The 13,804-nt window shown below is 38.3% G+C and overlaps 1 protein-coding gene across 2 annotated transcripts in view; it reads right to left on the reverse strand.

The window, feature by feature from the left end:
* RORA (RAR related orphan receptor A) overlaps positions 1-13,804 on the reverse strand; it is a 372,795-nt gene that overhangs the window by 104,105 nt on the left and 254,886 nt on the right. For both annotated transcript variants that reach the window (XM_074156767.1, XM_074156768.1), the window contains exon 2: positions 5,364-5,393. In XM_074156767.1, coding sequence (XP_074012868.1) covers positions 5,364-5,393 — 30 coding nt within the window. The remainder of the gene's footprint in view (positions 1-5,363; positions 5,394-13,804) is intronic.

Below are 13,804 nucleotides of genomic sequence, written 5' to 3' on the forward strand. Positions count from 1 at the left end.
CATAGACAGTGGGATTGAGTGCACCCTCAGCAAGTTTGCCGATAACACCAAGCTGTGTGGTGTGGTTGACATGCTGGAGGGAAGGGATGCCATCCAGAGGGACCTGGACAGGCCTGAGAGGTGGACCCATGTGAATCTCATGAAGTTCAACAAGGCCAAGAGCAAGGTCCTGCAGGTGGGTTGGGGCAATCCCAAACACAAATACAGGCTGGGCGGAGAATGGATTGAGAGCAGCCCTGAGTAGGAGAACTTGAGACTGTTGGTTGATGAGAAGCTCAACATGACCCAGCAATGTGTGCTTGCAGCCCAGAAAGCCAACCATATCCTGGGCTGCATCTGCAACTGCAGGGACATCAGTACCCAAAGGGGACCTACAGGAGATATGGGGAGTGACTCTTGATCAGGGAATAGAGCGATAGGACGAGAGGCAATGGTTTTAAACCGAAAGAGGGAGATTTAGATTAGATATTAGGAAGAACACGTTTCACTCTGAGGGTGGTGAGGCACTGGAACAAGGTTGCCCAGAGAAGCTGTGGATGCCCCACCCCTGGAGGTGTTCAAGGCCAGGCTGGATGGGGCTTTGAGCAACCTGGTCTAGTAGGAGGTGTCCCTACCCATGGCAGGGGGGCTGGACCTGGAAGGTCCTTTCCAACCCAAACCATTCTGTGATTCTACAAAGCTGAACTTCCCAGCAGCTTAACTGATCAGATTGCTGTGAACAGGGAATGAGGAGCACGTTTTGAACACCATTTTGCAGCAGCCCTTAATGTCTGACTCTTGAGTCAGAGATTTAGGAAAGAATAGTGGCAAAGTAGCACAACTGAAAAGGGAAATCCTTATCATAAAGGCATGAGAGAACAAACTGGGCTGGTAGGTCTTAATCTTAAATTCCCCTGAAAAGTGAGCTCATCCATGTATAGAAACTGAGGTACTTGGCTATCCATCACTGGGACCGCCCAATGAAACATGCTCTTTCTCTCCAATTGGTGATAATTTTAGTCTAAGTGCATGAAGTAGGCAGTTGTCAAACAGTTTTGTACTCAGCTCACAAAGGGTCACCATCCACACTGTGTGTTGACAGTGATCTGTAGGTGCATTATCACTGGAAAACTGAATGCAATGAGCATTCAAAATAGCTCTTGGGTTAATCTAGGGCAGGTAAGAGCACCCCTACCAGTGCCTGCCTCTGCACCAAGTATTTGTCATTGGGAGCTACAGCTCCTGATTCTTTTCTGCTGCAGAACAACGTACCCAGAGATGGTAGGGGCTCTTGCATGGCTTTCTGGAGACAGGGACAGAAAATAATGTAAAAGGAAGGCTTGCAAAATCTATACATTTTTTTCTATCTTAAAAATGTCAGGTAAGCAAATAACTGAGTGTACCTGGACCTCTATGCAGATATGAACTCCAGCTATGTAATCAAACTCCTTTGAATCTTCTGACTGTGGTTCATTGCAATTCAAATAGCAAGAGAAAGAAGGTTCCATTACATTGCAGATTCATTACAATATTAGCCTCTGGGTGCATCCGCAGGAAACCACCCCTTACTTTGATAGGCACCCAAGTCAAATTCATTTAAGAAAGGTAGAGCCCAGGATATAAAAACGTCCTGGAGAAAACTAAGGTGATTTATTTGTGTGATAGTTCTGAGTCACAAGTGGTCTGGGTAGAGGCCATCAAACTCACTGCATAAAGTGTGGCAACATTTAGATTTAAGATGCTGGAAATGAAATACTACACACTTCAGGGTTGAACATAAACCCAAGTCAGTAGGTTCTAAATGCCAGGTCCTTTGCAGCTTTCCGTTCGCCAGAATTTCAGACCTTTGTTATCACTGATACAATGACACCTGTCTGAATTTGCAAAAGGCTGAAGCTGTGCAAAGTTACCATCATTCACTTTGAGTACTTTTATATTTGGGGCATGAAACATGAGACTAATATTACAAATATTAGTGCAAATTAAATTATCAGAAAAGAATCTAAGTGTTAGTCATATCTTTCTTGAGTCAAAAAAGAACTGAAACACCAAAAGTCCCGCTTTGTAGGGAAGATGAGAAAGAACTTGGCTTCAATCATCTGACTTAGCTAGACCAAAGGTTATATAAAGTGATGGTTAACCTAACAAATCACCATGGGAGCCCAAGAGAGAATAGTTCTACAGACAGACAGAAGGCATGAATTTTTACTTCAAAAGCCTGTTTAATTGACTGAGGGAAAACCTGCATTTTGGGGTGGACCAAATTTATTCCCCTAGTGCTGCTTGGAAGAGTATTACACTCCTTGTTTAAAAACAGCAGGTTTTGTACTGCTCAAACTCTGATAAAGAGAGGATGCGGAGAAGTAGCTAATGAGACAGCATACCTGAATAAAAGCAGTTGTATCAAGACAACTGAAAATCTCTCAAGTTTTATTTAGCTAGTTACATTATGGAAGACATATGTTTCTTCAGCACTATATTGCATGTATACGAATACTGAACTACCGCTTGACTGAGAAATGACCTAAGCACCTGTCATCAGCGCAGTACTTACATTTCAACTGACAGAACACTTTCATCACAGACTAATGCCAAGAAGGAGGTGAAATATACCCAAAATCTCAAACAATAAGACCAGGAAGAAAAAAGTGGTGGAGGCAGACCACCACCAATTTCAAAACCTGCACAATTAAAATGGCCATTAGGATGAAGTCTGAAAAGAATTAATATGATGTTTCAAATGCATAATGTGTCAAACTTTCTGGCATTATACTCCACCAATTACATCAAAAGGTCATTAGAAATAAGTGCTAGTTTACAGTCAGTCAACACCCTCATAACGCCATACAATGTAAACTTGGAATAAGACGACTTCATCCATATTTCTAAACAGTAGTGCAAACAACATATATACACTTCACAAAGTGTTTGTGAGAATGTTTTTTGAAATTTCTTTGCAGAAATCCTACTCTATACAACTTAATTTGGATACGCTATATATACTGATACAAAGTCATAGGCAAACTCTAGATCAACTTGATACACAAAACCCTGTCATTTTTAGTTGCCAACAACTCACATTTAAGTTGTAATTCTTGCATTTAGGTGTTTATATAATTTTTTTTTTCCAAGTCATTCCAAAACTGTGAATTTTGATGTCTACTTCATCTATTCAATAATAAAAAAAATTCTAGGCAATAAGGAAAAAAAATGCTTATTATGGTTGATGTCGAAATGCTAAAGATGCACAATTTACACTAATTCCTGCTTTATAAGAATTTGTCATAACAGGAATGAATTCTAAAAGAACTTCAACCAAAACTGAATGAAAACTCATATATATTTGTTAGCAAACGTAGCCTGCATTTTCATCATGCCAGTTACAGCATATTGCTCTTTCTATTTTAATCCTTTCTTAATGGGCAAGCTTATCTTCCTATTATTCAGGGAACTTTTTTATTCATGCTTCAGCAATTGCATGACAACTGATTAACAAATCGGGGAACTACTCTTTGACAGTTCTCCTAGAACAGCACAAACAGAGCTCTCAACGTAGAAGACGCTGGGACCCTAATTTCTGTCTTAGCTAGATTAAAGGCCATATACGGTGAACAGTAGCTAATCATCTAACAGTTGATGAATACATCTTCTTTTCATCATAGCCCTCAAACACAGCATATGCTGCGATATAAATGATGACAACGCTTTATCAGTCTGGCGTGGCTTAAGAGTGTATTTCTTACACTTTTTACGTCTGTGCTTACTATTTAATCTTCCCTACAAAAAGTGTCAAGTACTAGAACTGGAGATGTGGCTCTTCTAGCAGGTCAGCACATGGCACTGCTGTATACAAAATAAATAGGGTGATTTCAGCTGATTTCCAGGCGGATCGTTACAAACCACCATGTCCAGTCATTAGCCTCTATACAAGAGAGGCCCGAGACTGAGCTAGCATAAATACCAAATTACTTACCACCTCTAGAGAGGGTGGTCGCTCCAGGCCAGGGTTGAGCTCATGGGCAAGGCTGTGCAAGGAAGCTGTCTGTACAATGCCTGGCCTGCGGATATACAGAGGACTTCAGTCTCCTGTACTGTCAATCTCAGTCAGCATGAGCTCAAATATTCACCAAAAATTTAAGGGTCAAATTCTGCCCTCAGATGCCTCAGAGCTGTAGCTCCCATTAAGTGCAATGGAAACCATATATGCATTCAGCCAAAGGGGATCTGACCCTAAGAATGCATTAAGCAGCAAGCCCACCTAAGCAGAAGAGGACCATCATACTCTAAAAGTTTGTGACATTTAACATTTGCTTCAAAACTCGTAAAAGTCGGCGTCTTGTTTGAAATTCTAAAATCAAGAAACTGTATTTTGTAACTCTGTATGGTGAGAATTCAGAATCTCAAGTCAGATTTTTCATTTCATGAATATTTTAGAACCAGGAATAAGAACGTAATTAATGACACCACTTTAACCCTAGAAGCTGCGGTGAACAAAATTCAAATGCATAACCCTGTTAAAATGCAAAGATCTTTGCAAATTTTGTGCAGCCTACCACCTGTTCTGTTAGAAGGCTTTCATGAGACTAATAGCCTCAGCTTTAGGCTACTCCTCTTTCTGATCCTCAACAAGTACAATTCCTGCATTACCGGATTTCCAAATCTCCACAGTACTGGTAGAATCTCAAGATATCTCCTTCAGATACAAATCATAACATTTTCTTGGAATTGTGCTTTCAACTCGCTGCAGAGTAGATGAGAGTTGATCCCCAATAACGATGTCTTTCAAGAAGATTTGGAATAAATGTATACATAAGTAAATGCACGCATCCACATCCATTTCCAAGGTTGCCATTTATGAGGACTGTTTGTTTATGTGTTGAGAGCAAAACAATAACCTCCTCATTTTCATCAAGACCTCCTTAAGCACAAGCACAGAATGATTTACCTTACAGATTAATGCGTAGGAAGGGACAGAAGACTTTGAATTACATAATTTATTTTTACTTGAATCATACTGCCTATAGAACAGACATATAAAAATATAACCATTCCCCTTGCCTGCATTTTCTGGATATGTTACTTACCATCTAGCTGTAAGGGATACGTACTCGAATAAGGAATTCTGCCTTTCTTCACAACTTTCTTTTTCTGCGCTCTGATTTAACACATATGCAAATGCACACACACATATGCACGCACACACACACTCATTGTATATTCATTTAGATGACATTTCAGGCAAGGAGTGGAACCGCAGAAAACCCACCAGAATTTTTAAAACGGAGCCTTCAGACCAGACCGACACCTAATAGTCTGAGCGCCACAGCACAGCCTTATATCAATTCCATTCGTAAAAGAAGGCCAAATCAAAAGGTATTACTTACATGTATGAGTCTTCTTTGTTACAGAAATACCTGTAGGGAAGAAATGACACCAACGTTAGCAAAGCGACCACCGAGAAAATTCTTTTGACATGTATTCTGTCATTAAACCATTTTATTTCAGACACAAAGTGGCCACTATAAAAGAGGAATGAAAATTGCAATGATTCGTACATTAGAGGTGGGAGAATCTCCCTTCCTTGCATGCAGACATTAATGGTATATTCTCTCCTTGCACCTCATCACTAAATATCTCAACACGTATTGCTCAAATTTTGTTGTTGGAATGCGCATCTACATGCTGCTGTTTTAAAACGATACCAACAACACTATAGAAGTCCCCTTTTATTTTCCATGGCTAAAAATTTTCCCACACTCCTATTAACTAGCGCACAAACTACCCAGACAGAACAGATTTGAGCAGTACAACAATTCATTTGCTGTGTTATTAAGTTCAAGTAGTTCCTTGACTGCAAGCTGTAGCTTATGCTCATTAAAACCAAATGAACAGCTCTCTCAATATGAGTATTACTTGCCATAATTCCAAGCCAGATGCAAATATCTCCAAGCTGTTAAATATATACTTTCTGAAGTAATAAAGATGTTTTTATGCTAGACAGGCATGTGGCGGCAATCACCAACGATGGTCCGGTGCCAGTGAAATTTGAGAGGCATTTTAAAAAAGCAGCAGAGTGAACAGAATGAGGCAAAATTCATAATACCAAATAAAGATAAAATTAACTCTGTTAAATGTCACTGGAATTCATGCTTGAATACAAACAATATTGTCTCCGCTTTAGCAGATAAATGATGCTGTACTTGGACCCCTCAGTATTTAAGCTTCACTCTCCTTGGGGGGAATTTTATGAGAAAAGAAAGAGGTTACTGGAAGCAGTACAAGTATTTGAAATATTTCATTTGTGATTAAGGCCTGCAATGTAATTTTGGAATTGGAATTGTTTGCCTTACTATTCATGAAACACAGAAAGACCTGAATTTCTTTAGCTACCCTCCTATTGCTTTAACTACCTCTTCCAAAACCAAATCACTATGGAAAAAATAGGCATTTATTTCAGGCTGCTTTGTTGTGGAACATCTCAGGGAAGCAGTAGGTTTTAAATAATTCAGAAAAAATATAGATACCTTATTTGCAAATTTAGAGCTAGCTTCCAAAGCCAACGTGTTTCAAACTATTCATGTTTTTGGTAGATACATAAACCCACAATGCCAACACCAAATATGTAGCTATCAAGTTTGACATAAAAGTCATGAGGATTTTTTTTTTTCATTGCGCTTGTGTTGAATTGGCCTTTTGGTTTTGAGCCACCAAGTTCTACAGGTGTGAGCACTGGAACCTCTTTTCCCCCCCCAAAAAAGCTGAGAGGCTCCAGGCTTTGGGAAAAGAAGTTCTGAGCAATTCTTTCGAATAATTTTGTAAATGTGAGATATTGGTAAGCAATTTACAAACATCAGAATACTGGAACTTGATTATGTTTGTGTACTGGCATAAATTGAAAGGTCCTGGTCAAATCTGCACATTCCTTATCTTAGGAAAGGAAACTGTGGAGCCAGGGTAAGCAATAAGAACAAAAGAAAAACAAATGCAACAAAAATAAAACTTTTTAGTTACAGAAGTAGCTACTACAGGGGGCAAATTCATCCTTTAAATTTGTATTTTGTAAAAGCTAGCTTTCTCAGATTTTCATTCCAGTCCAATCATTACCAGCTGGCTCAGACCAGGTGGACAGGACAGGAGTGTGTCGAGGTGGTGAGCGTTATTGTAGGAACGAGAGCTTAGGGCAAGAAGAGGGGCAGAGCGAGAAGCAGCAGAGAGATCTGAAGTATCTACATCAAAATGCAAGAACAATATCTTGTGCACTCTTTGGTACGAGTGCAAACCCCCCTCTCTCTAGGTTCTTCCAAAGCTCTGCCTTACCCTTTGAATTTGAAATTACAGCTGTCATTAGAACTTTTGTTCTTCCACCAAGGAAGAGCGTTTTTGCTGCCGTTTGACTTCTTGTGTGACCACTGAACAGCATGTACAGCTCCTGACAGAGCCTTCATCATCACGAACTGTCCTAACGTTCTCTTGGCAGAAGTACTCGCCCACCCTTGCCTATCTGGCCAGCTCCTACAATTTTAAGGATGTTTTACGGAATGGGAAATGCAGAGAAAAAGGTCTTAAACCTGAATATCATTTGCAAAATTTCCTCTCCCAACACTAGTGCTAATAAATGGATACATCAGTGCTCTTTCAGCATTATGGGAGCCATATGTGTACTTTTCTCAGAAAATAATGCTTTCTGTAAAATCACTTTGAACAGAAAGTGCTTATGCTGTCACTTCTGATTACTCACAGCCTCTTCACAATGGGATTTGCCACAGCACAAAACAGACTTAGCTGTATTCGCTGACTGAGGGCCTACTTTCCCCTGATAAATGAAACAGGGATGGAAATATTAGTGCTTATATTTTTCTACCTTTTTTTTTTTTTAAATATAAGATGAGTGGTGGGTTTTTCCAATCAGATATTTCCATAATAATTACTGGTAAGGCCTTTTAGCTGCTTTATGCAGATATTTTTAGACAACCTTTTAAAACAACAGGTTAAGAGGTAGACTTTTTTGCATCTTCTTCATAATTACACTGTAGTTGCAATGAAACCAAAGTATTTTGTTTTGAAGGAACAGTGCAATGACTAACTGCAGTCTGGTGGAACGAGGATAAGTGTTACCAGTGAGTTCAACAGGATTAGATTTAAGTTAATCAGGAATCTTTACTTATGATAAAGCGAGTTGTGAATTTTTAAGAAGCCTTCCCTTTCACACCAGTAACTGAAAGTGACTAGAAAAACTGAGAAAAAAATGTACCAGCATATCCAAAGAGTTACTTAGGTTGGATACACTATAACTAGTGCTTTAAATATAAATATTAAGTATGTAACACATTCCTACACTCCTGCCATCAGTTTTAGTTTTAATGCAGGAAGCCAGTGACTCTGCCATTCAGAACATTCAAGAAGTAGACTAATCTCCTAGAAATAAGTGTACTATGACCAAAAAAAAAAAAAAACCACCAACAACCAAAATCAGTCTGAAAACTACTTAATGTAGAAAAAGGGAGTTACAAGATCTTTGGGTTTCTTTGGGCCTGTGCTAACTCCCACTTGTGTATATGTTTGAATGCCTTTCCTGTGAGCTGTATCCTAGAAGACTTATGCAGACAGCTCATCAGTTCTTTCGAAATCATCAGGATCTCTTGAGAAACTAACTCTACAAGTCCAACATACATCACTAATTTTCTTCACAAGATTAGGCATGATTAACTGGGATTGCTCTCATTTGTAAACATTTCTGGGACTTGACCATCAGTTGACATAGATTTGAGTAGACACTATATAATAAAACCTAAACATAATACACCACTGAAAGACAAAGATTTATTTTTTTTATTATTATTATTATTATTTTATTTATTTATTTTTAATAAGTGGAGCACAAAGAATGTACTGATTCCTTTCAAAATGTTAATGTAAAATCCCATTTTTCAATGGACTTAATTTCAAAATGTGACAGATTGGAGTAACATGTGAGTACTTGCCACTATTAGTACTATCCTCAACAGCCACTTTTCCATTCTTATTTAACAAATAAAAAAAATAGAGGAAGAAACAACCCTAACTTCAGTGTTGCTAATACAAAAAGACTTCCTGACTTAACCAACTAGACTTCAAAGTAAAGCAAAGGAAATGTCATGAAAATACCACAATATATCACTGCCATGGTTATCAGTGAGTGAAAGTTTCAGTATTACAGTTATCACAGAATTTATCACTTCAGCAGTGCAATTTGACTGATCAGTGCAATTCCTGATCAGCACCAAATCTTAAACAAATTAACTTCTTAGACTTTTCATTGTTGCTATGCAATGCTCTTTGCAACAACAATCGATTTTTTTTTAAATGAAAAGAATTCATACACCATTCCCTTTCCCCCTCCCACTAACAATATGTAATTTGCCATGATGGGTGGTATTTACAAAAATAGCTTTCTGGATGCAATGAACTTTGAAAAGAGTATCTACCAACAGAGACAGGATATTCTTTTGCAAGCGGTTAGCCTGACTGACCTTCACTAGTCAACTTCAAATAGAGATAACAATGTCTTCAAGTACAAAAAGAGACTCAGATATTTTATACATCATAAGCTATTTCTCACAGTTGCCCATCCAAATAAAGAAGCATAATGAAACACTGCCTAGTCTGTGAACCCAGATCCCTGCTGCTGTTGTATAGTTGTCAACTTCCCATTTTTCAAGGGGAAAACATACTTTGATGTACAGAAAGATAAGTAAAAAGTCCCCTGTCTGGCAGAATACATTACTCTGCAAAATATCAAAGGAGGATATTCTTGAGTGCAATTTTCTTAAACCTCCAAGAAAATTCTTCCTCAGAAGTTTGCATGGATGTCCATTGCACTGATCTCCAGGACTTCCATTAAGCACCATCATGTTTCCTTCGCTTCACTTTTTGTGCCAAAATCAGGTGATTAACACTGGCGTGATGACAGAACATCTATGTAGATGGTATATGTATATGATGCTTTGCTCATATGGGTATGTGTATCTATCTATATTTTTTTTTTTTTTTTACTGTCTTCTACCCTCCCCTCAAGCCAGCATTGTGTTTTGGAACTTTGGAACCCATTTTATGATGGTTTGGAAATCTTGGGGGAAAAAAAAAGTTAAAATTTTAAACTCTAAGCCTCCTGCCTGACATATTGTGTGAAATCAGAAAGAAAATGTATTACAAGCTTGGATCCTACTGTGTTTCTTCCTGTCACTCCACTGCTGCTTTACTCTGTCGCTACACAAAGATAGCAATTAAGGTGGAAGATTATATGTAACACTTGGGCACTTGCAGAGAACCTACCAAAGCAGAATAATAGATTTGAGTGTATTCAGAAAATAGCTCATTCTTTTAGAAACTTTAATAATGGTTTATATTTAAGTATGTAAGGATCTCTAGCTTGAAGGAATTTTATGATCTTTGTAGGCCATTGTTTATGGTGACCAAGGTAAAAATAACATACACAGAAGTACTGTAAATACAACTTCAGTGAATTTAACCAAACAAAATGATGTTACAAAACAGTGCCCTTGTCTAGGACAGAAGAGCTGCTAATGATGATCAGTGCACATTACTGAAAGTGCTCCAAATAATTTTAGTATTTTGTTTCAAAAATTGCTAATGGACACTAATGCTTATAGTTCACTCAAAAGAGAAATAAATTATGTGCTAGGGTAGCAAGGATCAAGGGCAACATCCACTAGGCATGTAAGAACAAGGGAACTTCCCATAATTATGAAAAAAAAAAAGAAAAAAGAAAGAAAAAGGAAGCTCTTTTTTAAAATATAAAAACAATTTCAATACGATGACCATAATTTTTTAATATAATATTCCAGTTTTTCCCAGACTTGTTCACAGCTTTTACTGAAAAGGAAAGATCCCACCATGCAAAACAAGGGTTTTTCACCAGGTCTAGGTCCTTCTTCTGTTCTCAAGTCCATAAGCATATACCAAAGTTCCAGGAATCAAGATTGACATAAATGCTTCAGTACTGAAAAAACCCAACCTTGCTCTTCTAAGATTCACAGCTATTTCTTATACCTAAATTCTACCAGAGTATTATTCAGAGTTTTATTTTTGAGGTGTTGCTTTAATCTTACTCCTGGAATCGCCTGGTTATATCAGAATTAGCTACAGAAAATTTTCTACAACAAACTTTTTTTAGTTTCTACTCAAATATGGATGCAAGGTATTCGAGACAAACATACTAAAAAACCAAGGATTTAAAAAAAATGTTTTGACTTTATCTTATTGATATAGACAACCTTTTTAGCTCTTGCAACTCAGACTGGCCTCCTGATTCCGAGAGTGACTTGCTGCATCATCTAGGCCTTTTATGACTTCATTTTTCAGTAGCGGACAGCCTCCCCTGCCCCATACCCCTTAAAATAATAGTAGCACCTGTGAAAACGCAAATACAAATGACTGTAATTCTTTCAAAGTTACAGAGTGTTCATAAGAGAGAAAACACTGCTATCATGAGTTGCCATCTGTACAATTCTCAGTTAAAAGAATTCCCTGTTCTTTCTAAATTTTTCCCAAATAAAAAAATTCCTAACAGACCCCCAACTGATTTCAAACCTCTGACACCAAAACTGCTCCAAAAGAAACCAGAATTTAAGAAACAAATTCAAGATCCAAGTGTCTGTGTTTAAGGCTGTGACAACAATGCTGTTGTTATTACATATGCACTTACTATTAGCCCAAAATTAAAATACTAACTTCTCATTTGTGATTAATATTGAACAAACCATTTCTTTCTAATATCCTGGACAACTGACCACATGCAACTCCTTGTTTCAAATCTTCCTATAAACAGCCTGTTCCCAGCCATATGGAAACCTTGGATTAACAGCCGTTCGATGCTGAACAGTCATCTTTTGATGTGTGGCACTCACACACAGATAGTTCCTAAGTGCTGGCATCATACGTGACTACCGGAACAGAGTGCTGACTTACTTTCTCTGATGTGAGATTAAATACTGAACAGATCTGGGAAAATTACAAACAAAACCCTTAATTGTAAAGCTAATTATATTTAACTAGTTCTTCGTTCTTGTACTACTTCACTGAAGGTCCCTTGGAGCTTTAACGTTTCTTTTGTCCTCACAAATAAACAGTGACTTAGATTAGGAGAAACAAAATGGAGAATCTTCATTAAATAGCCATTACGTTCTTACAGGACAAATGTTGCCACAGAACACGTAGCCAGAGAGCAGGCTAAATATCTGTCCCAAATTTGTACTGTATTTCACACATTTAAAGTCAAAGATAGTTCAGAACTGCATGTAAGAGTGTATTTCCAGGAGGAGTCTTCATAGGAAAACCATGAATTAGCTTTGTTTTAATGACTATTAGTTACATAATCGTCTGAGCAAATCACAAAGTACGGATTTCAAAATAGTCTTACAGAGCAACACAGGTACACTGAATCCAGCCAAATGTAGAAAGCTGCATAAATCCAAGCAAGCCCCAACAGTTCTTGAAATAGACTAAAAAATGTAAGGAAAAACAACATTTCTTAAACGTTGTCACAGAATTCCTTAGTATTGTATGTTTACTTAAACCGTGAGCCTTATTGCAAGTCCATGTTTTACATAGCTTTAACAGTGACAGGAGAGCACTGCCGCAAGCATGGCAGGCACCACCACCATAAGCAGCACTAGACTTTTTCCTCCCCGTGACATTCAAAGAGCAGAGTCTCCTTCAGCTGAAGGCTCTGTCCTACCAGCATGGTAATGGGAACAATTCGTTTAACTTGCACTAGATATGCCGGCAAGAAGCTCTAATGCGCGCAGTTTCCTGAGGGGAATCAATCCTCACAGCAAGTCCTCCCTACCATTTGATTCATTGACTCCACCTCTACTTTCCACTTAGTGTGATCTTGGACAAAGAAAATATCCCAGCAGATGCAACCATAAAGCAAATAGCACCATTTTTGCAAACTCCCTGCTTGTTGATACCGGGGAGAGTCAACCAGCACCATTTGGAAAAGCAGAGAGTTTGGTATGTGGATGTGCACGCACGTCTGTGTGCCGGACACTCCACAGTCTGTACTATTGTACAGGTATGAGTACAGCTTTCCTCCTCCAGTTTGAACCATAAAATTACATTTTACTTGGCTGCTCTTCCAGAGGCACCTCATCCCAAGAATACTTTTGAGGTAATTTCAAAGCAACATTTTACTTAAACATCGCGCTCTCCACTCTTATACAAGACTTTCAGGCCACCTTGTTCAAGAGCACTGACAATTTAACATTTAAAAGCACAAGTCAGGCCTCAAAGAGTTGACGGTACTTTCACAAAATCCAGAAAATTATCAAACTACAAATAAAAATTGAGAGTGGGAGCTATCTTCCTGTATGCTAAGTCAGGCCAACTGTTTTCAGATGTTTTTCCAGGTGCATGGAAATCTGACTGTCCTTAGAGCAAAACTGAAATTCTCAGAGGCCCAGGAACTGAGATATTGGCTGCGATAGCAACCACAAGGCTGCAGTGGTTCTGATGACACCAATTCTCACCTAGAGGTAGTCCTTCAAGATGGGAGATAAAAGAAGCCTCAATGCCCCAGTTCTTTGCCTTCAGGTAGCTAGGACTTCATTTTCACACAGGCTGCTAAAGCTCTTTCACATACGTAAACAAAAACAAAATGAAACAAAACCAAACAACTATCAAATGTGTACTTCTAGCACTTGCTTCTTCATGCAACTAGGAATTTATTATTTAAGAATATTGCAAAGTTAAATACACTGGATTATGATTTAAAATGATCTGATGGATATTAGTACGTCAGGGAAGGGAAAAATATGGGTTTCTA

This window comes from Numenius arquata, chromosome 11 (assembly GCF_964106895.1).
Source record: "Numenius arquata chromosome 11, bNumArq3.hap1.1, whole genome shotgun sequence".
Lineage (NCBI taxonomy): Eukaryota > Metazoa > Chordata > Aves > Charadriiformes > Scolopacidae > Numenius > Numenius arquata.